Consider the following 27,910-nt stretch of genomic DNA (forward strand, 5'->3'; position numbering starts at 1 on the left):
CCCCTTACCCCGTAAATGTCTTTGGTATCCGAGGAGAGCAAGCTAAAGCCCTCTCATATATACGACTCCCTGAAGGAAGATTGAGACCAGGAATGATGCCATGGGGAAGCTGAAGGACCCGCCCACTTCCCTACCCCGGCCGGACCTGCAATTCCCCTCCCGACCGCAGGGGGCACTGCAGGCCCCGGGGAGATTGGGGCGGAGCGCTGCGAGGGGCCAGGAGCTGCCGCCCCGCTCCAGAGCGCGGGGGGCGCTGTGCGGGGCCCAGGCTGCGGCTCCGCTCCCAGCCACGGGGGGCGCTGCGCTGCGCCGGTGGTTGGTGGTGGCTGTTGGGGGGGGTGGGGGGGAACGGCGGCCGCGGGTGGTGCGGAGGGAGGCCTTGCGGGCGGATCGGGCGCTTGGCGGCGGAGGTGGTGGGAGGCGGCGGGCGGGCGGGAGCGCGGGTCAGGCCGGCCCCGGCGATGGCGGACGCGGCGGCCTCCCCGGTGGGCAAGCGGCTGCTGCTGCTGTTCGCGGACACTGCGGCCTCAGCCTCGGCCTCGGCCCCCGCGGCGGCGGCGGCGAGCGGAGATCCGGGGCCTGCGCTGCGCACTCGAGCCTGGCGGGCCGGCACGGTGCGGGCCATGAGCGGGGCGGTGCCCCAGGACCTAGCGGTGAGTGGCGGCCGAGTCGGGCACTCGAGGCCGGGGCTGCGGGGCCTGCGGGCGGCCTCCCCGGGGGCCTTTGTGAGGGGGCGGTGGGATGGGGGTGACCCATTTCCGTGCCCCCGGGTCTCCTTAGCGCCCCCCGCCGGCACCTCGGCACCCCGAGCGCTTGCCGGCATGGCTTCCGCGTCGGGGTGTGCGCCCCGGTTTCCCCCGGGGGGCGGCCAGGGCGCCCGGAGCTGCTGCTTGCAGCCAGCAGGCCCCGCCTCCTGGGCGACCCTTTTCTCGGCGTTCCCCCCAACACGCCTTCGGAGCAGGCTCTCGAATCTTGAGCTCCCGGGAGCCTCAGAGTTCGGCCAGTGTTGCCGCTGCCCTCTCGAAGACGCGGACCTGTGGTCCCCAGCCTCTCCCAGGAGACCTGCGCCCTGTTCCTTTTCTCCCAGAGCCCCAAGTGGGGCGGGAATGTGGGCAGTTATGGGAGGCACGGAGGCTGCAGTTGGAGCTGGTCGGGGCTTTTTTATCTGGCAGTTACTTCCTCATCTGAGCTGGGTTCGGCCTGGCGGTCTCCAGAAAGGCCAGCTCTCGGCACTGTCTCGAGCTCTCCTCTCCTTTCCTTACGCTTCTGGGTGACAGGAGCTGCAGTTGTGGCTGTTTTTGTTAAGTTTGAGATCTTTCTTAGTGGCCGAACGGGGCTGCTGGGTAGTGCTTTTTGCTCCCAGCTCAGCTACTCCCCCAGCCTTGGGAGAGGTTTTGTTTTGAAACTTTGTGTTTGGGCTTGGCCCTTTTTGAATGCCTTGATGTGTTTTGTGATTAAAGTTGTTCAGTCATACAACTTAACTAGCATTCGGGATCATGATGTGTTATTCTCGTTAATGTGGCGGTAAAATATAGTGTTTGAGTTTTGGCAAGCCACTTTATTTCCTCATTTTGATAGGGGCCCTGGCTTCTCTGGTGAGATAAGGCTATGAAAAATGGTGTGTGTGCGTGTTGGGGCAGGGGGTGGTCTTTTGGAATGTAATAGATCAGCAAGCAGAAAGTAAATTTTCTTGATGAACTTGCTTTTGCAGATATAAACGGGAACGCAGTTTGTGAGATTTGGAAGTAATGTTGTAGGCTTCCGATGTTCATTTTTCTTCCTATTGATCAACGGTGTTAGACTGTCCTTTTTCACTAATATACAAGCTTTATGGATTTTTTTGTGGATGGCTTAGGCTTTGCTTCTGCTACTTGGGTTCATTTGCTTTGATTTTTCTTCATGCTGTATAAGAAACGTTACTAGGACGTTTATGAGGCCTCAGTGGGGCAAATTTGCAAAAAGATACTAAAAATATAAGGGGATGGAATGATGATTAAGACTGGGATTTGGATCTCTATTCCTCTGCGCTTTCTTTAAAAGATGGCTGGGATGGGAAAAGAAGTGTCCATTTCAGATTCATTCTATCAGCTTGGAGGCAAAACATACTTAAGATCCACTGTTATATGCATACTTTGACCTAAGGCCTAGTTTGCCCTAGCTATTCATTGGGATTTTTTTCTGGTTCTTGCAGTGGTCGTCTCGTTTCCTCCATCAGATGAATTGCTAATGAGCTCTGCACCTGAAATGGCTCCCCATTCACTTTGTCGTTTGCTGTGCTCCCTAAGGGCAGAGGATTTTGGAGCTCACTTCCTTGCTGGACACCCACTAAGCTAAATACTGAATAATTTTACCACTGATCCCACGGAACTGGGTTCTCAAACCAAGTAAAAAGTTGCAGTGATTCTTGGAAATTAAAGCAAAGAACATTACAACTGTGTTGAGGTCTTGCATAGGGCTGTGTGAATGTAGAAGCAAAGGCAGGTTTGTATTTTGAGAATACATTTATGCTTGTCTTACATGTATATCCAGGGACATAGATGAGAAAACAGCCAAACCAAAACTCAGAGCCTTTAGATTTTTTCACCAGCTTGCAGAATTGTTCAAGAATTGGTATTTTGTTGAGGTTCTATTAATGACAATGACCAGTGTAGGATGAGAATGGGCCGTTTTCTTTTTTTCTCATTAAGAGAGATTTCCTTTGGACCGTAGGCATGTGGACCTTTCCAATTTGCACCACACACGGTAGTAAACACAACTGTCTTCCAATCAAAAGTGTTCTTCCCGTACTCAAGGGTGGAGTTTGCAAGCAGCTGGCCTGTGATTGGGCAGATTTTCATTCAGTTATGTTTAAGATGTTTTCAGGCATGCTTGGTTTTGAGTAATGCCTAGCAGGGCGCCCCCTTTTAAGGATGAGTAATTGAGGGTTGGATGAATGAGTTTCTGAAGTGATTGAAAACACACTTCTTAATTTTAGATTCCACGAATACACTCTTTCTAAATACTTTTTGATTCAGATATCCTATAAAATACAGTACTGATCCATTAAATGAAACCTTTTTTGGAAAACAGTAACAAAGCCAAGTGCTACCTTAAGGTGAGATGTGAAAAAAAGGAGTCAGGATCCTGTTGATTGAGAGTTTTGTTGATAAGGTTCTCATAGGTGGACATCTTCACCAGCAGAAGCCATGCTGACAAATTACTCAGATGTTTAGCCAAGGCATGAAAACAGCTTTTCCCCCCCTTTCTCATGGAATAGTAATTTTATTTGTGTTTTAAAATGGGCCTTTTATTTTTTTAGAATTAGTTTATGGGTTTTTATGCATTTATCTCTGGCTTTTCTTTCCTAATCTGGTGTCCTCTTTGTGTTCCTAAATCATTATTGGCTCATGTAAGTTGCAGAGACCTTGGGACCGTCACGTTTATGGGTATTGTAGATAAAACAGACCAAAAAAAGAAACCCATGAATTTTCCTTCTTTTGGTTATAAAAGCAAAGCTTGTAATTTGCAAAATGTCAAAGGTTTACACAAGAAAAACCAGCAATCTCTTTGCTCATCTTTCTTAATACTAGTACAAAAAACATGAAAACATTCAACCGTATACAAAGAGATTCCTTTTTTTTTAGCAAATGGTGTCCTACTGCACAATATTTGCACCCTGCCTTTTTTTTCTTTCATTTGACAGTATCCCATGGGGATCAATACTTACAGATTTTACTCATCGTTTTTGGTAACTACCTTATATTCCATAGAATGGCTGTACCATAATTTATTCAGTTATTCCTCCTGTTAATGGACATTCAGGTTATCTAAAGTTTTTTTGGCAGTATAGACAATGCTGTCATTAATATACTTGTATACATATTTTTATGTAATCCAGGTTTTATTTCTGTAGTTTAGCAATCCAGGATTGAAATTGTTCGGTTAAGAAGTATATGTATTTTTTATTTTATTACATAATGCCAGGTTATTTTCCAGTAGGTGTATAGCATTTCCTACTCCCACCAACAGTACTCAGAGTGCTTGTTTCTCTTTACCCTTGACTTCACTGGTATCATCAGTCTTTCTCATTTTTGCCAATCTGATGGGTGAAAAACAATATCCATAATTTTCATGACTATTTGTCCTTTTTTTCCATGCGTACTGGCTTTTTCATTTCTTTTATTTGTTACTTATGGATATCTTTTGCTCATTTGAGAAAAATAGGAGTTGTCTTACCACTCTCTGCAAGTTCTGTGCATGGATATTAACTCCTTCACCTGCGTAGTGGGTTGTATTTTGTTGCATTTGTCTCTTGACTTTTTTTTTTTTTTTTTTTTTTTTTGAGACAGAGTCTCGCTGTGTCACCCAGGCTGGAGTGCAGTGGCTCCATCTCAGCTCACTGCAACCTCTGCCTCCCGGGTTCAAGCGATTCTCCTGCCTCAGCCTCCCGAGTAGTTGGGACTACAGGTGTGTGCCACCACACCCAGGTAATTTTTTGTATTTTTAGTAGAGATGGGGTTTCACCATATTGGCCAGGATGGTCTCGATCTCCTGACCTCGTGATCTGTGCCCACCGCGACCTCCCAAAGTGCTGGGATTACAGGCGTGAGCCACCGGGCCTGGCCTCTTGACTTTTTTTATGGGTTGCTTTGCTATACAGAAAAATAAGAATTTTATGTTATCAGAATTATCGGGCCTCTTTTTGTTTGTTTTGTTTTTGAGACAGAGTCTTGCTCTGTCTCCCAGGCTGAAGTGCAGGGGCATAATTACAGCTCACTGCTGGGCTCAAGCAATCCTCCCAGGGACTACAGGCGTGCGCCACCGGGCCTGGCTAGTTTTTGTATTTGTTGTAGAGATGGGGTTTCGCCATGTTGCCCAGGCTGGTCTGGAACTCCTGGGCTCAAGCAGTTGCCTGCCTCAGCCTCCCAAAGTGCTGGGATTCCAAACATGAGCCACTGTGCCTGGCCTGACTTTTCTTAATAGTTTAGGATTACTTGACTGGGAAGGAATCCCCATCTTGAACCTATATAAATATACTTTAAAAAACATTTTTTTTTTTTTTTTTTGAGACAGGGTCTCACTCTGTCGCCCAAGCTGGAGTGCAATGACACAATCACAACACACTGCAGCTTCGACCTCCCTGGGCTCAGGTGATCCTTCCGCCTCAGCCTCCCAAGTAGCTGGAACCACAGATGCACACTACCACGTCTGGCAAATGTTTGTATTTTGTATAGAGATAGGTTTTGCCATGTTGCCCAGGCAGGTCTTGAACTCCAGTCAAGCAATCTGCCTGACTTGGCCTCCCAAAGTGTTGGGATTACAGGCGTGAGCCACCATGCCCAGCCAACATTTTTGTTTACTTTTACCTTTAGATTTTTGGTCCATCTGGAATTTATTTTTTTATTTTTATTTATTTATTTTTTTTGAGACGGAGTCTCACTCTTGCCCAGGCTGGAGTGCAGTGGCGCGATATTGGCTCACTGCAACCTCTGCCTCCTAGGTTCAACCAATTCTTCTGCCTCAGCCTCCCAAGTAGCTGGGACTACAGGCATGCATGAGATTAGGTTTCGCCATGTTGGCCAGGCTGGTCTGGAACTCCTGACCTCAGGTGATCCACCCACCTCGGCCTCCCAAAGTGCTGGGATTACAGGTGTGAGCCACCATGCCTGGCGTGGAATTATTTGTTTATTTATTTATTTATAGACAGAGTTTCACTCTTGTCGCCCAGGCTGGAGTGTAATGGTGTGATCTCGGCTCACTGCAACCTCTGCCTCCTGGGTTCAAGCGATTCTCCTGCCTCAGCCTCCCAAGTAGTTGGGATTACAGGCGTCCACCACCATGTAATTTTAGTAGAGATGGGGTTTCACCATTTTGGCCAGGGTGATCTCGAACTCCTGACCTCAGGTGATCTGCCTGCCTCGGCCTTCCAAGTGCTGCGATTACAGGCCTGAACCACCGCGCTCGGCGGGAATTTTTTTTCTTTCTTTCTTTTTTTTTTTTTTTTTTGAGACGGAGTCTTGTTCTGTTGCCCAGGCTGGAGTGCAGTGGCGCGATCTCAGCTCACTGCAACCTCTGTCTCCCAGATTCAAGTGATTCTCCTGCCTCCAGTCCCAGTAGCTGGGATTACAGGCGCGCACCACCACACCCAGCTAATTTTTTTTTATTTATTAGTAGAGATGGGGTTTCGCCATGTTGGCCAGGCTGGTCTTGAACCCCTGACTTCAGGTGATCCACCCGCCTTGGCCTCCCAAACTGCTGGGATTACAGTCATGAGCCACCGCACCCAGGCTTTTTTTTTTGAATGGTTTTATCTGTCATCCAGGCTGGAGTACAGTGGTGCAGTCATAGCTCACTGCAGCCTCAAATTCCTGGGCTCAGTTGGTCCTCCTGCCTCAGCTTCCTGATTAGCTGGGACTACAGGTGCACAGCACGATTCTCAGCTTTTTATTTATTTATTTATTTATTATTATTATTTATTATTATTATACTTTAAGTTTTAGGGTATATGTGCACAATGTGCAGGTTAGTTACATGTGTATACATGTGCCATGCTGGTGTGCTGCACCCATTAACTCGTCATTTAGCATTAGGTATATCTCCTAAAGCTATCCCTCCCCCCTCCCCCCACCCCACAACAGTCTTCAGAGTGTGATGTTCCCCTTCCTGTGTCCATGTGTTCTCATTGTTCAATTCCCACCTATGAGTGAGAATATGCGGTGTTTGTTTTTTTGTTCTTGCGATAGTTTACTGAGAATGATGATTTCCAATTTCATCCATGTCCCTACAAAGGACATGAACTCATCATTTTTTATGGCTGCCTAGTATTCCGTGGTGTATTTATTTATTTTCTTTTTTTGAGACACAGTCTTACTGTGTCAGCCAGGCTGGAGTGCAGTGGTGCGGTCTTGGCTCACTGCAACCTCCACCTCCAGAGTTCAAGTGATTCTCCTGGCTTAGTCTCCTGCGTAGTTGTGATTACAGGCGTGTGCCACCATGCCCGGCTAATGTTTGTATTTTTAGTAGAGACAGGGTTTCGCCATGTTGTCCAGGCTGGTCTTGAACTCCTGACCTCAGCTGATCTGCCTATCTCAGCCTCCCAAAGTGCTGGGATTACAGGTGTGAGCCACCGTGCCCCCCCCACCTTTTTTTTTTTTTTTTTTTTTTTAAGAGATTGGGTCTCACAATTTTGCCCAGGCTGGTTTCAAACCCCTGGTCTTAAGTGATCCACTCAGCTTGGCCTCCCAAAGTGCTTGGATTACAGGCATGAGCCACTGCACTTGGCCTGGAATATTTTTGTAATTGGCGAGTGAGATGAGGGACCTAATTTTTTTTCTGCTGAGTGACCAGTTGTGGCAACACTAATTTTTTTAGGTAAACCATTCTTTTCTTTCTGTAGGTGTAATTAAATGTTGCTGTACATGTAGTATCACTTGGTTTTGAATGTGTATCATAGTTATCTCATGTATCCAGAAGTTACCAGAGAAGTGAAAGCATATCTGCCCTATTTTTTTTTTATCCCTTAATCTTTCATCTCTGTTTCAAGGAAAGACGGATTCTAAAATACTCCTTTCCTTTGATTAGAGATAATGTAATAATTGTAGCAATGTCTAGGCTAGTACTATGTTTCTTCTATCTGAGAGTCTTCCAGGAGGAGTGAAAGTGTATCTGCCTTCTGTTTTTACACCTCCCCACCCAACCTTTCCTCTGTCTCAGGGTGGGGTAGGTAGACTCTAAAATACCTCTCTATTTTGTTTCTAAATAATGTAATAATTATAGTCAGGTTCAGGATAGTACTATATTTACCGTATTTCCAGTGTACAATTCGCTACCTATGGTCAAACATAGAATTTCAGCCCTAGTTGAAATGGAAGTTTGTGGTTTTAAAAATGTTTGTGTCCTTTTATTACTTACAATTCCAAAAGTTAAAACTCTGAGTGATACCTTGATACTTATGCTCTATTTATTAATGTAAATAGAATATGTTTTTGTGATTCTGTGTATGGTTAGAGAACTTTAAATAAAAATGACATTGTACTTTTTGACATTAAGACTATATACTGTTTAATTGTGAGCCCCTCTAAGCACACTCATCATCTTAACTCTCCCCTTACAGCATCAGGTCTGTTTTTGAAACACTGAGCCATGGTTGAGTTTTTCAGACACTCAAGCACTTTGTATAGTTGATTTTTTAAAAAAAGATTGTGTGTGTGTGTGTGTGTGAATTTTAATAGTTCTATTTCTTTTTTTTTTTTTTGAGACGGAGTCTCACTTTCACCCAGGCTGGAGTGCAGTGGCACAGTGTCGGCTTGCTGCAACCTCCACCTCCCGGGTTCAAGTGATTCTCCTGCCTCAGCCTCTTGAGTAGCTGGGATTACAGGCAAGTAACTCGGATTACAGGTGCCTGCCACCACGCCTGGCTAATTTTTGTAGTTTTAATAGAGACAGGGTTTTACCATGTTGGCCAGGCTGGTCTCGAACTCCTGACCGCAAGTGATCTGTCTGCCTTGGCCTGGCAAAGTGCTGGGATTACAGGCATGAGCCACCACGCCCGGCCATTAATTTCCATTTGTTTCTAAGGGACTTGCTTCACTAACTCCCCACCTGCCAAGGGTTCATTCCCTTTTTTTAAAATACACAGCTTCCTGGGTCTCTTCTCCAACTTGTTGTAGTTTATTTATTTAGTTCCCCTTCCACCAGCAGACTCAAAATGGTGGGTAAGAAACATGGCATTTTCCATTGTGATTTTCTTTGCAACAGCTGGGGTGGGTTCTATATAGGCTTTGCTTCCACAAGGCCTGGGGGATGCAACACCTGTTGTTGCTTCTCAGTTTTCCACTGCCTTTGACAGGTTGGTGGTTTTTAAGCCCTTTCCACTGTACCATCCCTACTGCCCCTGGTGGGAAAGCATCATCTTTTGCTCTTGATCTCTAGGTGGGTAAAACCTGCCTGATTAGTAGTGATTCAGATAGTGTGACCTCCTTCAGTTTTCTAAGGGCTGAAACTCCTTTTTTTTTTTTTTTTTTTCCTTTTTTCATGACTTCAGAGGTAATCAGGCTCTAGGGGACTGATTCTCTCTAACCGAACTCTGGAGACTGAATTGTAAATCCACATGCAAGGTTATTAATTTACAGTGGGAGGTATACCTATCCAGAGATCTGCATAGAGCCCCTTCCTGCTCTGCTCCAGAGACCAAATTACTATAAGAAGGGTCCTCGATGTGCAAAGAATTGGACAAGGGAAATTGGGTGTTGCCAAAAGGCTGTTTAAAGCAAGCAGCCTTGATTTTTGGTGATCCTTCACTTTTCTAGTATTTTCTGGCTTCCGTTGCTTTGTTCCTTCTTTAAACTTTTCTTTTAATGCTGTCATCCATTGAAATCCTATACAGAGAAAAGAAAGCCTGCTCATCCTTCAGGCCCATGCATCCTAGGAGCTACAAACCCTATAAAGCCTTTCTGATTCCCCAGCATGTTGTTTTTGTTCTTTGTTCCTTTAGCACTTTGTGGATACCACTTTTTGGAATATTTATTGTAGTTTTTCTTGTTATAGATATGTGTAGCAAGATGTATAGCTTGTGAAGAAGTTCAGGAAACGCCACCCCAAAATATGCCACATTGGATCTCAAACTGAAGGCACTTGGGGAGCAGCAGATGGAGGGCTGTCTCTGAACTTACTTCATCTACCTAAAGACACATCCTCCAAAAGGAACTCTAGGCCGGGCGCTGTGGCTCATGCCTGTAATCCCAGCACTTTGGGAGGCTGAGGTGGGCGGATCACTTGAGGCCAGGAGTTCGAGACCAGTCTGGCCGACATGACAAAACCCTGTCTCTACTAAAAAATACAAAAATTAGCCGGGCATGGTGGCGCACGTAATCCCTGCTACTCGGGAGGCTGAGGCACAAGAATGGCTTGAACCTGGGAGGCAGAGGTTGCAGTGAGCCAAGATTGCACCACTGTACTCCAGCCTGAAAAAAAAAACAAAAGAAGGAACTCTATTGTCATGAATCCCTTCCCTGCTAACCTTATCAACCAGGGAATATTAATTCCTATCACAGGAGATGAGACTGGAGGTCTATATCACATGCAGAAAGACAGCCTTAGCTGTCACCTGTTCTTCTGAGGGCCCATTGATTTTTTTTTTCCCAAAAATCATTAAGTCGGGTGCAGTGGTGTGCACCTATAGGGAGGATCACTTGAGCCCAGGATATATATACATATATGTATACACACACACACACACAATATCTTAAGTGAATAGTGTATGTGGTTTACTCTCCCCAAAGTTGCCTATAAGAAATATAGAAATATAATTATTTCTATGGTTTTATGTTATAATTATATAATTATTTCTATAATTTTATACTATAATTATATAATTATTTCTTTTTTATATACTTTAAATTTTAGGGTACATGTGCACAACGTGCAGGTTTGTTACATATGTATACATGTGCCATGTTGGTGTGCTGCACCCATTAACTCATCATTTACATTAGGTATATCTCCTAATGCTATCTCTCACCTCTCCCCCCAATAATTATTTCTATAATTTTATATGATTATATAATTATATAAAACATATTTCTATAATTTCTATAGAAATATAAGAAAACTTCTCAATCTCACTGGGTTCTGGGTATTTACTTTTCCTTGTTGTGATGCCCCTTACATGTAACAAATTTGTATTATTTTTCTTTCCTTAAAACTGCTGACTGTTTATTTCAATCACCTAACCCTCAGAAGGTAGAGGGAAAGTCTTCCATCCTCCACACTTGCTTATCTATTCTACTAGATAGTAAATTCATGGAGGTCAGGAAACACGGATTTTTCTGTTTTTTCTCTTCTATTCCCTGACCACTCTGTCTAAAAAAAGTAGAACATTTTGAAGCCCCTATTAGGCTGATGTTCACTTCCGATTTATTACGGAATTTCTACTCCATGGCCCCGTTGTCTTTATAATCTTTAAATTTTTTCTTTTACATGTTTTTATTGATATGGACTCACTGTTAATTTTTTCATCTTGATATTGGAGTCACATTTGGGACTCCAATACAAGGTACACTGGCCCTTAGTTTTGTGATTTGCATCTGGGTTGTTTTCTTAGATTTGAAGCATTTGGTGTTTTCTTTCTCTGATTCTAAAGTAATACATGCCTATTATACAAAGTGTAGAAATTATTCTAATAATTTTTTTTTCTTTTTTGAGACGCAGTCTCGCTCTGTCTCCCAGTCTGGAGTGCAGTGGTGTGGTCTCGGCTCACTGCATCCTCCGCATCCCGGGTTCAAGTGATTCTCCTGCCTCAGCCTCCTGAGTAGCTGGGATTACAGGCTCCCGCCACCACACCCAGATAATTTTTTGTATTTTTAGTAGAGACGGGGTTTCACCTTGTTAGCCAGGATGGTCTCGATCTCCTGACCTGGTGATCCGCCCGCTTTGGCCTCCCAAAGTGCTGGGATTACAGGCCTGAGCCATCGCGCCTGGCCTCATACTGCATTTTTAATTTTGAGTTTTGCTTTTTCATTTAATGTGGCAGTTATTCTATTTAGTTTTTCTTTTTCTTTTTTTTTTTTTTTTCGAGATGGAGTCTCACTCACTCTGTCGCCTAGGCTGGAGTGCAGTGGCACGATCTGTGCTCACTGCAACCTCCGCCTCCCGACTTCAAGTCACTCTCCTTCCTCAGCCTCCCAAGTAGCTGGGATTACAGGTGCCGTGCCACCATGCCTGGCTAATTTTTGTATTTTTAGTAAAGATGGTGTTTTGCCACGTTGACCAGGTTCTCAAACTCCTGACCATAAGCGATCTGCCTGCCTCAGTCTCCCAGAGTGCTGGGATTACAGGTTGTAAGCCAGCGCACCCAGCCTGTTATTTTCCTTTTTTACTAAAAATTATTCATTTTATGGGTGATTTTAATTTTCTTGGTGCTTTTCTCTATTTTCCACAGGTAATTCATGTATTGCTTTTATAACCCAAAAGAAAATAATAAATGCTGTGCAAGGAATTTGAATGTAATCTTATGAACGTAATTTTTTTTGGCTGAGTAATTTAACTCTTCCCTTTTCGTTGGCTAGCTATTAAAGTTGTTTCAGATTTTAGGCTTCATCTATAATGCCATGGTGAGTATTTTTGTGAATAAACCTTTTCAGTGTTTAGGGTTATTTATTAGGATTATGGTCCGGAGTGGTATGATAGACACTGAGTATGTACATGTTTAAGATTCTTGATATATAGCAATTAAAAAAAAAAAAGTCATGCCAGTTTTTACTCTGACCTGAGTTTGCTTATGGAATAAGCATTTATCTGGAGCCCATATTCTGCTACGCATTTAAAGTCTTTATTTCATATAATCCTAGGGCAATCCTTTGAGGTCTTTATTGTCCCTATTTATAGGCAAAGGAAGTGAGGCTCAAAGAGGCTGAAGTGACTTGCTCCAGGCAACACAGTTAAGAAATGGGAGAGGTGGGATGCAAATCCATAATCTGTCATTCTACAACCCCTGAAAGCACGATATGTGCTGGAGTTTTTATTCACGTTATTTCCTTTGTTCCATGTACTTCACATTTAATTTATTCAGGATGTTAGAAAGTAGAAGACTTTGGGGATAATTGGTAGAAAGCTATCTCTTGAGAATCAAAGAAACTGTAAAGAGAAAATTATTTTTTATTTGAAAACAGAGGTATTCAACTCATGCATCTTCGCCCACCTTGACAAGATATCCCACAGTTGTGTAACATTATTTTTAACAGAGTTTACATTTTGTTTGGAGTATAGGTAGGAAAATTGGAAAATTTAGGAGCCTTGGAAAGTTATCTTTGATTTCCTTTACCATCTCACAATCATCACCATATCCTGTTATTTTTATCTCTAATTTCTCAAATATACTTTACATTCATACAGTATTCTTTTTTTTCTTTCTTTCTTTTTTTGAGACAAAGTTTCGCTCTTGTCCCCCAGCCTGGAGTACGATGGGGTGATCTCCACTCACTGCAACCTCTGCCTCCCGGGTTCAAGCGATTCTCCTGCCTCAGCCTCTTGAGTAGCTGGGATTATGGGTGCCTGCCACCACGCCCGGCTAATTTTTGTATTTTTAGTAGAGATGAGGTTTCACCCTGTTGGCCAGACTGGTCTCAAACTCCTGACCTCAGGTGATCTGCCTGCCTCGGCCTCCCAGAGTGCTGGGATTACAGTCATGAGCCATGGCGCATGGCCTATACAGTATTCTTATTGGCTTAGGTCTTTTAACTGGGTTATTACTGCTTCGTAATTGGTCTCCCTGCTTCCAGTTTCTTCCATCCATATCTTCCAACCTGACCCCAAAGGTAATTCCTCTTTTAAAAAAAAAAAATTATAAATACATTATTTTAGTCCAGGGGCAGTGGTTTACACCTGTAATCCCAGCACTTTGGGAGGCCAAGGCGGCTGGATCACTTGAGGTCAAGAGTTCAAGACCAGCCTGGCCAACATGGTGAAACCCCGTCTCTACTAAAAATACAAAAATTAGCCGGGCGTGGTGATGCTTGCCTATAATCCCAGCTACTCGAGAGGCCGATGCGGCACAGAATCGTTTGAACCCGGGAAGCGGAGATTGCAGTGAGCCTAGATCGCGTCATTGTACTCTAGCCTGGGTGACAGAGTGATACTGTCTCAAATAAATAAATAAATTCTTTTTAAAAAAGGAAACACCTACTGATGAGGCTAAAATACTGTTCACTCTCTCATCCCAACCCTCCTACTCACAATCCCCTCCCCTCAAATAATCTGCAACTTGCTTTTTTCCCCTCACATAATATATCTCAGTCATCTTTCCACATTAGTCTTTAGATAGATCTCATTTTTAAAAACTCCTATTATTTATTCCATAGTATAAGTTGTATTTTAGTTATTCACCTAAGTATAAAATGCTTTATAATTTTCATTTTGATTTCCTATTTAAACTGAGTTTTGAGAACTTCCCCCCATTGTCTTTCCTTTTTCTTTCCTTCTTTCTTTCTTTTTTGAGACAGGGTCTCACTGTTGTCCAGGCTGGAGTGCAGTGGCGTGATCATAGTTCACTGTAGCCCTGACTTCCTGGGCTCAAGCAGTCCTCCTACCTCAGCCTCCCAAGTAGCTGAGACTTATAGGTGCACACCACTATGCCCAGCTGATTTTTTATTTTTGTAGAGACAAGGTCTCACCTATGTTACCCAGGATGGTCTCAAACTCCTAGGCTCAAGTGATCCTCCCACCTCAGCCTTCCAAAGTGTTAGGGATTACAGGCATCAGCCACCATGCCTGGCCCCCATTATCTTTCTATAGTTTACTAGGTCTCCCCACCACCTTTAAAACTGTCAGTGCTCCTTCAAGGCTTATAGAGGCAACATAAACTCAGATAGGTCTAGGGAGGAACTAGACTTGTGAGAAACAGCTGGGTGACAGACCAAAAGATATAGTGGGCATTGGCAGCTGCTGGAGAGTGCACACGCTGCCTAAAGATATTCAAATGCATAATATAAACAAACGAAAGAACACTCCTGGCCAAACAACATCTTTGTCAACAGGTTTCAATTTTTCAACCATTAATATGCCAGTCAAAGCTCTTTACAGCTTACTTACTAGCCTCCTCCTCCTACTACTCCCAGAACACTTGATCTGCGTTTATTTTTCTCTGCCTTTGTACCTGCTGGAAAGTCTTTCCTTCTGTCCTTTAAGACCCAGTTTGTATACTACTACCTCTTCTGTGAAACTGTTCTGGTTTCCCAAGGCAGATGACTTGTCTAATCTAACATAGCCTATTCAGATCTTTATTATTACCCTGATTACTTCGCACTGTAATAATTTCTGTACCTCTCTGTTGGGCTCATCTAGGGTGTGAGTCCCTACTGTCAAGTTGCTACTTTATTTACCTTGATATTCTTGGCCCTGTCAAGTGCTTCACTTATAAGAGGCATTCCATTTTTGTTAAGAGTGTGAATAAATGAATAATGTTATTAATTATAGTAAGAATGGCCTTGAGAACAGCCAGAATCCAAACTGATGATTACATGACAAATATGAAGCCCCATATCACTTAGATTACTACCATCTGATTTTGTCAAACTTAGGATAATATATTTTATTTTTAAAAAACTTATTTAAATGCACTAAAATGAATATAAATCACATGTAGACCACAAAGAGAAATGAAAGCAAGAGTTTTAACACTAACTTTTCTTAACTAATAAAATACTTTACTTGGAATCCTTGGGTCCTAATCGAAGCATGTGTTATACCATTTGCTACTTTTACTCTGATAGTAGAAATTTAATCAGACTTTTAAAAAAAATTTCTTAGCTGATCATGGTTTGTATTAATCAGGCTTTTAAAAAATTATCTCAGTGGGGCATGATGGCTCACCCCTGTAATCCCAGCGCTTTGGGAGGCCGAGGCAGGTGGATCACGAGGTCAGGAGTTCGAGACCAGCCTGACCAACATGGTGAAACCCCGTCTCTACTAAAAATACAAAAATTAGCCGGGCGTGGTGGCAGGCACCTGTAGTCCCAGCTACTCAGAAGGCTGAGGCAGGAGAATCACTTGAACCCGGGAGGTGGAGGTTGCAGTGAGCCGAGATCGCACCACTGCACTCCAGCCTGGGCAACAGAGTGAGACTCCATCTCAAAAAGAAAAAAAAAAAATCTCAAACTGTTTAACTGTTTTAGTCCTCCCCTACTAAGATTATCAACCTCCCTTGGTCACCTCTGACTCAATCCAATCACTACCCTTATTTTTGCTAGTTTATATCCCTTCTTTGTATCCTGTGGCCTGGCCACTACCATTAAGGGTATGTGTTCTATGTACTTAGATTTAAAATGGTTCTTCTTCTTCTCTTTCTTTCTTTCTTTTTCTTTCTTTCTTTCTTTCTTTTTTTTTTTTTTTTTGAGACAGGGTCTCACTCTGTTGCCCAGGCTGGAGTACAGGGGCATGATCGTAGCTCACTGCAGCCTTGAACTCCTTGGCCCAAGCTGTCCTCCCATCTCAGCCTACTGAGTAGTGGGGACTACAGATGTACCCCACCATGCCTGGTTATTTTTTTCTATTTTTTTTTTGTAGAGACAGGATCTTGCTATGTTGCCAGGGCTGGTTTTGAACTCTTGAACTGCTGGGCTCAAGTGATCCTCCCGCCTCAGCCTCCCACAGTGCTGGGATTACAGGTGTGGGCCACTGCGTCCCACTTGAAATGATTCTTTACTTTGTATGCTCTAACTCTTTCATTTTTGTAGCTAGGAAGCGAAGTACAGTCCTGGGCCAGAAATAAGCTTCACTCTTGGGGGAATATGTTTACATATATCCATAGTCCATATTTACATATATCTACATTCCATATTGCTCTCAAAACAAATTCATATTATCAGATTGGAGCTGTCGTTTGATCCCAGAATGTGTAGTACAGGGTCGTTTCAGATTTAACACTTTATTCCATGTCCTTTGCTCAAGTAAGGTAAGAGATAATTGCCCTTAAATTAGGTAAAATGTAACTCCCAAATATTTTAGCTTTTTCCTAATGTTTTTAGGTATGCGATAATAGTATTGAATTCTTGAATATTAACTTTTTAAATATTCAAGTTCTTATGTACAAAGAATAAAAATCATTACAGCTTTAGCCCAGTGACTTATTTTAGTGTTGTTCTTGTATTTGTGTGTTGCTATAACTTAGAATGTTATGATTCCTATGTTGATTTTTAAAGTGGTTGGCAGTTTAGAACTATACATCATGGCACCTAGCCATACACCATGGCACCTAGGTTACCATGGAGCCTCAACCTCTGGTTTTCTGAGGACACCTGGTAGAGTACTGTGTCACTCAGGGTCAGATCCAGTCTGGGCATTGAACATTCCAGACTGCTTTTCATGGTTTGCAAGGTCTTGTCTGTCCTCCAGCCGTTGTATCCTCCTGACATCAGTTCATCTTTGTGATGGTAGCACTTCTTTTCTCTGGTTCAAAATTGAAGTCATTTTTTAATTCTCCCGTACTCCTACATTCAGCCAGTCATCAAGCTTTGTGATAGGGCTCTTGGATTCTCATAAGCACAAGTCACTTCCTTCCTCATGTTATTACCCCCAACTCTGGGTCATGTAAGAACACTCCCTACTACTCCCCCACCGTATACACACACAAAAAACCTTTTAATGATAGTTTCACACACACACCCACACCTCCCATTGACAGCTGGATGAAGCCCCAATCTTTTATCCAAGTGTTCAAGATCTTCCACATCTACTCCTAGCATTTTTAGCCTCATTGGCTACTGCTTCCTTCCGACAGTGTGTTAAATAGGTCCTGACCATCCCAGAGCTTAACTGGGGCTTTTGTTGTCCTCAGCCTCTATGAGTTCCTCTGCACATCTGAAGTGATCTTATGCCTCTGAATACCCACCATACTTTATTTTACCCTATTTCTGTTTATCCTGTGACATACTATTGCCCAAATAGTGCTTTATAATCAACCAAAGTGCTTAGAATCTGTTCCTTTATTTAATGTTCACAACCAGTCCATGAGGTAAGAAAGATGTGTCATATCACACAAGAGGAAACTAAGATTTGAGGAAGGAAAAGTAAGTTGTCTAAGTTTTGCAAGAGAGTGGAACTGAGACACTAATCCAGGCCTCCTGGAACATGAGCTCCAAGCTTTGTATGTTATGCTGCCTTTCTTGGTGCCGGAGTCTGCACTTAAATGTAAGTTTGAATATATCTCTCTCTTTCCAGTTGCTTGTAAGTTACTTGAAGGCAGGGGCTATGTCTTATTCCCCTACAACATGTATGTATGAATGAGCCTATTTATATATTAAATATAGTACAATTCAGTGTTCTGTCATTTTTCTTAGTAAAAATCATGCTTCTCCTCTCTGAGCCTTGCATCTCCATCTTTTTATTAAGTAGAAATGAAGCTTACCTTTCTCATTGCTAATTTCTTTGTTGGAGTATTACAGATAATAGAACTAGAACTTTATAATGAATTTAACTTCTGGGATAACTTTTTAGCAGTGCAGTTCACAAGTATTTGTTGCCTGTGAAGAGATTAAACCGATAGCTAGGCTACTGAGCTATGGTTCCATACTTTCCAAGTATAAATTTCCTGAATTTTCATATCATTATAATTTTTATGTTGGTTACTTGAGAACATGTATACCAACAAAAAAAAAAGCCATTGTGAATTCAGTAATATTTTTCTTCATATTTTTTCCACTGTGGTAAAATACACATAAAATTTTATTAAGTTTTTAATGGATTTGAATTTTATTAATTACATCATCTACATGTTTTTGAAAAATCATAGCACATACATCTGCAAGACCTGGCATTCACTCTACAGGAAATGCTTGGTGCCCCTAGTACTTACAGATCCTCCTGGTAACTCCACAGTTGCCAGTTGGGAGTCACATGTATGGGGATTCTAATATTGTCCTGCATTACTTAGTGTTGCCTTAAGAAGTTTCATGTGAGTTTTTTTTTTTTTTTTTTTCCGAGACAGAGTTTTGCTCTTGTTGCCCAGGCTGGAGTGCAGTGGCACGATCTCAGCTCACTGCAACCTCCGCCTCCTGGGTTCAAGTGATTCATCTGCCTCAGCCTCCTGAGTAGCTGGAATTATAGGTGCCCACCATCATACCCAGCTAATTTTTGTATTTTTAGTAGAGACAGGTTTTCACCATCTTGGCCAGGTTGGTCGTGAACTCCCGACCTTGTGATCCACCCGCCTTGGCCTCCCAAAGTTCTGGGATGGCAGGCATGAGCCCCCCGCGCCTGGCCGCATATGTAGCTTTTGATGCTGTGTCGACTCATCTTCAGAAGTCAGAATTTATATAGAAAGTCAAAGCTGGGGCCAGCCAGGGTAGCTCACGCCTGTAATCCCAGCACCTTGTGAGGCTGAGGCAGGAAGATTCCTTGGCTCCAGGAGTTTGAGACCAGCCTGGGCAACATAGTGAGACCCTGTCTCTACAAATAATCAAAAATTACCTGGACATGGTAGTGTGTGCCTGTAGTCTCAGCTACCCAGGAGGCTGAGGGAGAATTGCTTGAGCCTAGGAAGTCGAGGCTGTAGTGAGCCATGATTGTGCCACAACACTCAGTTTGGGCAACAAAGTGAGACCCTGTCTCAAAAAAAAAAAAAAAAGTCAAATCTAAGCGTAATATTTATTAGAAAAATGTAGCTTCATTTAATGTAATCTGCTTTCAGAACTGTATAAATACAGTGCCTACTTAAGTGTATTTCAAGAAGTGGAGTATCTGTTCAGGGAAGAAGAAAGCATTGTTGTGACTACAGCAAGTGTCTGCTAACAGATGTGAGATTATTGCTGACTGTTGCACTTAAGAATCCACATGCAGCTGTGTGTGGTGGCTCATACCTGTAATCCCAACACTTTGGGAGGCCAGGGTAGGAGGATCACTTGAGCCCAGAAGTTCAAGACTGGCCTGGGTAACACAGCAAGACCCTATCTCTACCGAAATAATTAATTTTAATTTAATTTTAAATTTTAAAAAAGGCTGGGCACGGTGGCTCATGCCTGCAATCCCAGACTTTGTGAGGCTGAGGTGTACAGATCCCTTGTTCAGGAGTTCAAGGCCAGCCTGAGCAACATGGTGAAACTGCGTCTCTACAAAAAATAAGCCGGGCATGGTGGCACATGCTAGTAGTTCCAGCTACTTGGGAGACTGAGGCAGGAGGATCTTTTGAGCCCAGGATGTGGAGGTTGCAGTGAGCTGAGATCACGCCTTCACTCCAGCTTGGGCAACAGAGTGAGACCCTGTCTCAATCGATCAATCAGTCAATAGAATCCACACGCAGGAATGGGAGAGCAATGTTTTTCAGCATTTTATCTTTTTGAATTTTTGCCATATACATACATCACCTATTCAAAAAATAATTAAAAGTTCACAGTCATTTCAATAGAAGTATTAAAAATTTCTTCCTGTTGGATTATGAGCTTTTTGAGACCAAGAAGTATGCCAGATTCCTTTCTGTATTCCTGAACCTAGTATAGTACCTTATATATGGTAAGCCCTCAGCTAGTACGTGTAGATACGAATTAGAAACTAAGAGTTGCAAATTTCAGTAGGGACATGACTAAAAATTACTGAATGACTGTGAATAGTTCGTGCCTCCTTAACTCTGTTCCTCCTTTTCAGAATGGGGCTGAGACCAGCTTCCTGGCTCTGAAGATCAGCTATTATTGACACCCATTAAAATAACTTAAACACAAGTTAGAATTATTCCTAGTCAGTTGTTCAAAACAGTGGGGTTTATGTTCATTTATAAGTATAGTGTGAGATTTTTCCAAGTGTGACTTCCAAACTGCTTTTTATCTCTTTTTGCAGATCTTTGTAGAATTTGATGGCTGTAACTGGAAGCAACACTCCTGGGTAAAAGTTCATGCTGAGGAAGTTATTGTGCTTCTGCTGGAAGGGTCTCTTGTATGGGCGCCCCGTGAGGACCCAGTCCTTCTCCAGGGCACTCGAGTCTCCATTGCACAATGGCCAGCCCTGGTGAGTGGCTTTTACTGGGTGGGAACATGTCTGAGCTTTACTCCTATAATATAACTATGACATGTTAGGGACAGAGTATGTGTAAGAACTACATACTTTGTCCTTAATGTACATTTATTCTGAAGTTACTAATGCAAAAATTAGGAGCAGTCTTTTCTCCTTTGTCCTCCAAAATGTTTTATATTAGGTGATATTTGATATGAAAGAATTTTTTTGGCCGGACACGGTGGCTCACGCCTTGTAATCCCAGCACTTTGGGAGGCTGAGGCAGGAAGATCCCTTAAGCTCAGGAGTTTGAGATCACCCTGGGTAACATGCCAAAACCCCATCTCTACAAAAAATACAAAAATTAGCTAGGTCTGGTGGCACATGTCTGTGGTCCCACCTACTTGTGGGGCTGAGGTGGGAGGATGGCTTGAGCCCAGGAGGTTGAGGCTACAGTGAGCCGTGATTGTGCCACTGCATCCAGCCTGGGGGACAGAGTGAGACCCCTGTCTCAAAAACAAAAAAAACAACAATGAAAAGAATTTTTTCACCTTTAGTCTTTTCTCAGAGCAAGGTTTTGAAACATTATTTGTAACCTTTAAAGTTTTTTTTCAATTATGGAGTGAAAATAGCATTATAAAATTTATTTTATTTTTTGAGACAGGGTCTGGCTCTGTCACTCAGGCTGGAATGCAGTGGTGCAATCAGAGCTCACCGCAACCTCTGACCCCCAGGCTTAAGCCATCCTCCCACCTCAGCCTCCCAAGTAGCTGGGACTACAGACGCACAGCATGGCACCCAGCCTAATTTTTGTATTTTTTTGTAGGGATGGTTGCTCATCATATTGCCTAGGCTGGTCTTGAACTCCTGGTCTCAAGCAGTCCATCTGCTTCAGCCTCCCAAAGTGCTGGGATTATAGGCATGAGCCACTGTGCCTGGCTGTGTGTTATAAAATTTAATTGTGAGAGTATCCATTTGTTTCTGTCTGTCTTATTAGCAAAGTATAGGTATAAATGGTAACTTCTAAAAAATCCTGATTCTCATGTGGCTAACCAAATTAAATAAATAATATTCAAAACAATTTTTTTAACCGATTGATGGTATATGTCATCACTTACTAAACTGTCTTTTCTTTTTTTTTTTTGTCTTTTGTTTTTTGTTTTTTGTTTTTTTCTTGAGACAAAGTCTCACCCTGTCACCCAGGCTGGAGTGCAGTGGCACGATCTAGGCTCACTGCAACCTCTGCTTCCCAGGTTCAAGCGATTCTCTTGCCTCAGCCTCCCATGTAGCTGGGATTACAGGCATGCACCACCATGCCCAGCTAATTTTTGTATTTTTAGTAGAGACAGGGTTTCACCATGTTGTCCAGGCTGGTCTTGAACTCCTAACCTCAGGTGAGCCACTACGCCCAGCCGTTTCATTTGTTTTTGTTGTTGTTGTTAAGACGGAGTTTCGTTCTTGTTGCCCAGGCTGGAGTGCAATGGCGCGATCTCGGCTCACCACCCCGCCTCCCAGGTTCAAGCAATTCTCCTGCCTCAGCCTCCCGAGTAACTGGGATTACAGGCGCCCACCACCACTCCCGGCTTATTTTTTGTATTTTTAGTAGAGACAGGGTTTCACCACATTAGCCAAGATGATCTTGATCTCCTGACCTCATGATCCACCCGCCTTGGCCTCCCAAAGTGCTGGGATTACAGGCGTAGCCACTGCGCCTGGCCTCTCATTTGTTTTTAAGGCCACTTTCCAGTTGAACTTTTAGGAGAAGCTCTTGTATAAGTGCATGTGGGGTCTCTTCATGACTTTTTTATAGGCTATTTATTTATGAAATGGTAATATGAATTAACCATGCATATTTATGCTGTTAATTATTTTATAAATTTCACAAAGATTTCAAGAGTTCTGAGATGATAACAGTATAACTCTTTATTCTGGGAATTTACTATAATTTAGCTCCCTTGAAGCCTAATAAGATTAGCCTGATCCCTAGGCAGAATTAGGAGAATTTCTGATTCCTCTTGTCCTTTTTAGCCAGTAAGAGTATTGAGCTGACTTTCTGCATTAGTAGCTTCCCATGACTATTTGAGGGGTAGATGCTGGGTTGGGAATGTTTCCAAGGACTTATGCTTTAGCTTATCTGTGTTTACTGGGATGAAAGATATAATAATTCTTTCTTTGAAGTTAGAGATTTGTTTGAATTGCTATTTTTTTATTCCCAAGTTCTAATCAATTTCTTGTCATTGTACTTCACAGACTTTTACTCCCCTTGTAGATAAACTGGGTTTGGGTTCTGTGGTTCCAGTGGAATATCTTCTGGATCGAGAGCTTCGGTTCCTGTCAGATGCCAATGGGTTGCATCTGTTTCAGGTATTTAACACTTGCTTTAGTCTTGAGCCTATTATTTTTTTCGTTGCTAATTTCTTTGTTGATATAAATATAGGTGTTTCTCCTTTTACTGGGTGGGAACATATTAGCATTTCTTTTATTACTTCCTCCAATAAATATGCTGTGCCTTTTTTATTTTATTTTATTTTATTTATTTTTTTTTTTGAGACAGAGTCTTGATCTGTCCCCCAAGCTGGAGTGCAGTGGTGCGATCTCAACTCACTGCGACCTCCGCCTCCCGGGTTCACTCCATTCTCCTGCCTCAGCCTCCCGAGTAGCTGGGACTACAGGCGCCTGCCACAAAGCCCGGCTTATTTTTTTGTATCTTTGGTAGAGACGGGGTTTCACCATGTTAGCCAGGATGGTCTTGATCTCCTGACCTCGTGATCCGCCCGCCTTGGCCTCCCAAAGTGCTGGGATTACAGGCGTGAGACACCGCGCCCAGCCTATTTTATTTTTTTGAGACAGAGAGTTTTGCTCTTGTTGCCCAGGCTGGAGTGCAATGGTGTGATCTTGGCTCACTGAAACCTCTGCCTCCTGGATTCAAGCAGTTCTCCTGCCTCAGCCTCCCAAGTAGCTGGGATTACAGGCATGTGCCACCACATCCAGATAATTTTTGTATTATTAGTAGAGATGGGGTTTCACCATGTTGGTCAGGCTAGTCTCGAACTCCTGACTTCAGGCGATCCACCTGCCTTGGCCTCCCAAAGTGCTGGGATTACAGGTGTGATCAACCACGCCTGGCATTTTTAAATTTTTATTTATTTATTTATTTTGAGAAAGCCACCTTGGCTGGAGTGCAGTGGCTCCATCTCGCCTCACTGCAACCTCCACCTCCCGGTTTCAAGTGATTCTTGTGCCTCAGCCTCCCAACTAGCTTGGGATCAAAGGCACATGCTATCACACCTGGCTAATTTTTGTAGTCTTAGTAGAGACGGGGTTTCGCCATGTTGCCCAGGCTGGTCTCAAACTCCTGGCCTCAAGTGATCCACCCGCTTTGCCCTCCCAGAGTGCTGGGATTACAGGCGTGAGCCACCATACCCAACCTCCCTATGCATTTTAAAGTTTTTCTGCTCCCTTGCAAAGTACTTTTGGTAGCTGAGGCTTCTTTCTTCTATACAGCCCCATCCTACCTTAAAACCACCCAAGATTTAAGAACACAATTCTGAGTCCCTTCAGAAGAGGTGGCTTCGGCCAGGTGCGGTGGCTCACGCCTGTAATCTCAGCACTTTGGGAGGCCGAGACGGGCGGATCATGAGGTCTGGGGATCGAGACCATCCTGGCTAAAACAGTGAAACCCCATCTCTACTAAAATACAAAAAAATTAGCTGGGCGTGGTGGTGGACGCCTGTAGTCCCAGCTACTCGGGAGGCTGAGGCAGGAGAATGGCGTGAACCTGGGAGGCAGAGCTTGCAGTGAGCCAAGATCGTGCCACTGCACTCCAGCCTGGGCAACTGAGTGAGACTCCATCTCAAGAAAAAAAGAAAAAAAAAAAAAAAAAAAAAGGCAGAGGTGGCTTCTCCGAGGTGGCTGTTTCTGTAACTTGAGTCCGAGGGGGCCTATTCATTATTGACATCCAGGAGTTTGGACTGGTTCTAAGCAGCATGAAGTATCATAGTTACAAAGAAAAGGGACAAGTTAGTAGTTAAAACAAACCAGCGTCTGAGTTATAGTTTCAGAATTTAGGGAAATGTATTTATTTTTCACTTGAAAGGGTTGCTGTCTGCAGGAAGAAAATTAGGAGACTCCTAAGAGTTTTACTGTCTTACTGAGACAGACCAGAGCAGTTATTTCCTAAACTGTCTTCTGTGAGATGTTAATTATGATTTCTTTGTTGATATGTCTTCCCCGCTCATTAGGTTAATGATGATTTCTTTGTTGATATGTCTTCCTCGCTCGTTAGGCCTCATTCCCTCTCAGCAACCTTGCTTTATTCATATTTATAATCCTAGTGCTTTATGAGATAGCACTTAGTAAATGTTGGATAAATACTGAAATAAGCAAAAAGATTTGCGAGGAATACAATGTTTTATGGTCAGATAAGTATGAGAAACACTGGCCTAAATAAGTTTCTTTCCTGTATGACTTCTCAGAGCCTTTAATAGGCTATTGTATGTAGGAAGATATGTAATATTTCCTAATCCTCATTGATCCTAGCATTCTTAATTTTTGCAGAACATCTCATGAGACTAGAGTTCTCTTTTTTTGCTGTTCACACGAGACAGGGTCTTGTTCTGTCACCTAGGCTGGAATGCAATGGTGCAGCCATAGCTCACTGCAGCCTCAAACTCCTGGGTTCAAGCGATCCTCCTGCCTTGGCCTCCCAAAGTACTAAGATTACAGGCATGATCACCACGCCTAGCCTGAGACTAAGGTTCTATAGATATTGTTTGGCAAATGTTGATATACAGCTCCTTAGGATATGATTTTTCTCAGCTGATTAGATGTTTGCTATTCATTTTAACATTCAGTTGTTTTCTTCTTTTATCTTTACAGATGGGAACAGATAGCCAAAACCAGATTCTTTTGGAACATGCTGCACTGAGAGAAACAGTTAATGCTTTGATCAGTGACCAAAAGCTACAAGAGATATTCAGCCGAGGTAAGAACGGATAGTCTTCTGTCCCTGAACTCTGATTCAGGTGAATGATCACTGTTGAGTGATAGTATGGAATCCCATGCAACCTTAAACATTTGTACTTATCTCCTTTTTGTGGGCAGAGTCAGATGCCACATGAAAGATAATAATTATTATTTATTTAAAAATAAAAATAAAGAGTATCTTCAGTTAGCTGGATCTCTAAAATAGAGATCTCGTTCTCTCTCCATCACTCACTCGTCTTATGGAGGTGTCTGTAACAGAGGTGAGACTGTGTTATTCTGTCTAAGGTCCATCCATCCCCTTAAAGATGCTCTTAGAACAAAAACAGGATCTCATTCAGACCAGTGTTTCTGGTTCATTCTGCATTTCATAATATACAGTTTTATTGTGAGTTGAGTTTTAGTTTTTTTTATTTCTTAAATATTGCCATGTACTAGACAGTGTTAAGGCATTGGGGATATAGCAATTAATTAGAAAATCTTTGCTTTTTTAACTTAAAATCTGCAAGTTTCTTAAGAACTAAAAACTTAACACCAGCAAATAACACCTTGGAGTGCAAGGTATAAAATAATGTGTTCACAGACTCATTCACGTTAAAAGCATGTTGTTTTTAATAATGAAAAAAATTATTAGCTTTCAAGTTCAGATACAAGTTTTGCCCAAGATTCTACACAAAAGGTAAACTATTGGCTTCATTTATGTCGTACATTCACTCCCCTTCCTTTCTTGATCTCATAATAATCATTATTTTCAGGGAAATAGTTTCCTTGTTTCTCTTTTGTCAAAATAAACCTAAACAGGTAAAGGTAGAAAAACTGACCTACTGGGGAGGGAAGGTGTCAGGATAAAATGATGTTAAATAATCAAGGAAAGATATGGCAGAAGAAAGAATATGAGGAAAATTGGTAGCAGAAAAGAAAATTGAGTGGACAGGAGAGGTAGGGAGATACATATATATATATAGATTATATATATCATGACATATATATAGATATATATAGATATAATGTATAGAAAAGTTACGGAAGCTTAATTTTAGCTCTGATAGAGAATAATCTAAAATTGGTAATGATTTAGCTATATAGTCTCAAATGTACAAGGATATGTGGGAGAGAGAAACTGTCCTTAGAGGATAGCTTAAATTGCAGGGTAACATTACCTGCTGATAAAGTAATATATTTGAAACTCTGCGTTCCTAGGAAGACAGGTGCTATATTTATATTTGTTCAGCCTATTATTAGTGCAGAAGGCTGGAAACTTCATCAATTGAACTCTTCACCCACTGTTATTGAAAGTCAGATACCAGAATGTAAATGGTCATATATAAACATAACATAACATAACATAACAGCACTTTCAACTTAGTGGCCTCCCACTTTTTTTCATGTACATGTAGTTAGATACATGTCAGGTATCTACCTACATTTTCATACTACCGTAGTTTTTTATTTGGAAGTTTCCTTTCCCTTCCTATAATACTTGCAGAACTGGAAGATTGAGGCAAGGGGGAGTTGGAGGGCTGGGAAGTTCTAAGGAATTTCCAAATAAATGAAGAATTTACAAAGACCACTGGAAGAAACCATTCAGGTTTTGTTTTTAAATTGCTCAGTATGGTAAATCTGGAATTGCTCATTTGTTCAGTTCTATAAAAGAGGACCAAAAGTGCCAAATATTTACATTATCTAATTTTCCTTTGGCTTTTAGAAACAATTATGAAATATAGCTTAGCCAAAAATACTCAATACTGACTGATCTCCCTTTTAGGTCCCTACAGTGTTCAAGGTCACAGGGTCAAAGTATATCAGCCAGAGGGGGAAGAAGGGTGGCTCTATGGTGTTGTGAGCCATCAAGACTCCATCACTCGTCTTATGGAGGTGTCTGTAACTGAGGTGAGACTCTGTGTTATTCTGTCTAAGGTCCATCCATCCCCTTAAAGAGGATGGTTTAGATAGGCGAGCACTTCATTATGTGTAAGATGACTTGGGTTTCATCCCTGGCTGTATTACTTAATAGTTGTATAACCCCTAGAAAGGCTATTGAATTTTCTTAACTTCACTGTTCTCATCTATAAACTAGAGGTAAATATGTAAACCCCCACTGACCTTACAACACTGTTTTGGGTCCTGAGATAAAGTATCTGAAAGTGCTTTGAAATCTGTAAAACAATATATAAATGTATGATAGTAGTAGTATTATATTCATAAAGGTTAGTAGTTGGAGTGCAGTGGTGCGATCACAGCTCACTGCAACATTTGCCTCTCGGGCTCAAGCAGTTCTCCCACCTCACCCTCTGGAGTAGCTGGCACTACAGGCGTGTGCCACCACACCTAGCTAATTTTTCTATTTTTTGTAGAGAAGGAGTCTTGCTATGTTGCCTGGCTGGTCTCAAACTCCTGAGCTCAAGTGATCCGCCCACCTCAGCCTCCCAAAGTGTTGGGATTACAGGCATGAACCACTGCACCTGGCCAGAATATT

At 42.5% G+C, this 27,910-nt stretch overlaps 1 protein-coding gene across 3 annotated transcripts in view; it reads left to right on the forward strand.

The window, feature by feature from the left end:
• Positions 1-346: 346 nt before the first annotated feature.
• The window catches only part of KDM3B (lysine demethylase 3B), an 84,336-nt gene continuing 56,772 nt past the window's right edge, over positions 347-27,910 (forward strand). The window contains exons 1-6 of one of the 3 annotated variants that reach the window (XM_055389131.2): positions 569-653; positions 2,192-2,481; positions 20,299-20,466; positions 22,702-22,815; positions 25,330-25,435; positions 27,200-27,324. In XM_055389131.2, coding sequence (XP_055245106.1) covers positions 25,330-25,435; positions 27,200-27,324 — 231 coding nt within the window. In that variant the 5' untranslated portion in view covers positions 569-653; positions 2,192-2,481; positions 20,299-20,466; positions 22,702-22,815. Of the gene's footprint in view, positions 654-2,191; positions 2,482-20,298; positions 20,467-22,701; positions 22,816-25,329; positions 25,436-27,199; positions 27,325-27,910 lie in introns of all 3 variants that reach the window. The other 2 variants (XM_004042585.5, XM_031011772.3) reach the window with 2 other exon arrangements.

This window comes from Gorilla gorilla, chromosome 4 (assembly GCF_029281585.2).
Source record: "Gorilla gorilla gorilla isolate KB3781 chromosome 4, NHGRI_mGorGor1-v2.1_pri, whole genome shotgun sequence".
Taxonomy (NCBI): Eukaryota; Metazoa; Chordata; class Mammalia; order Primates; family Hominidae; genus Gorilla; species Gorilla gorilla.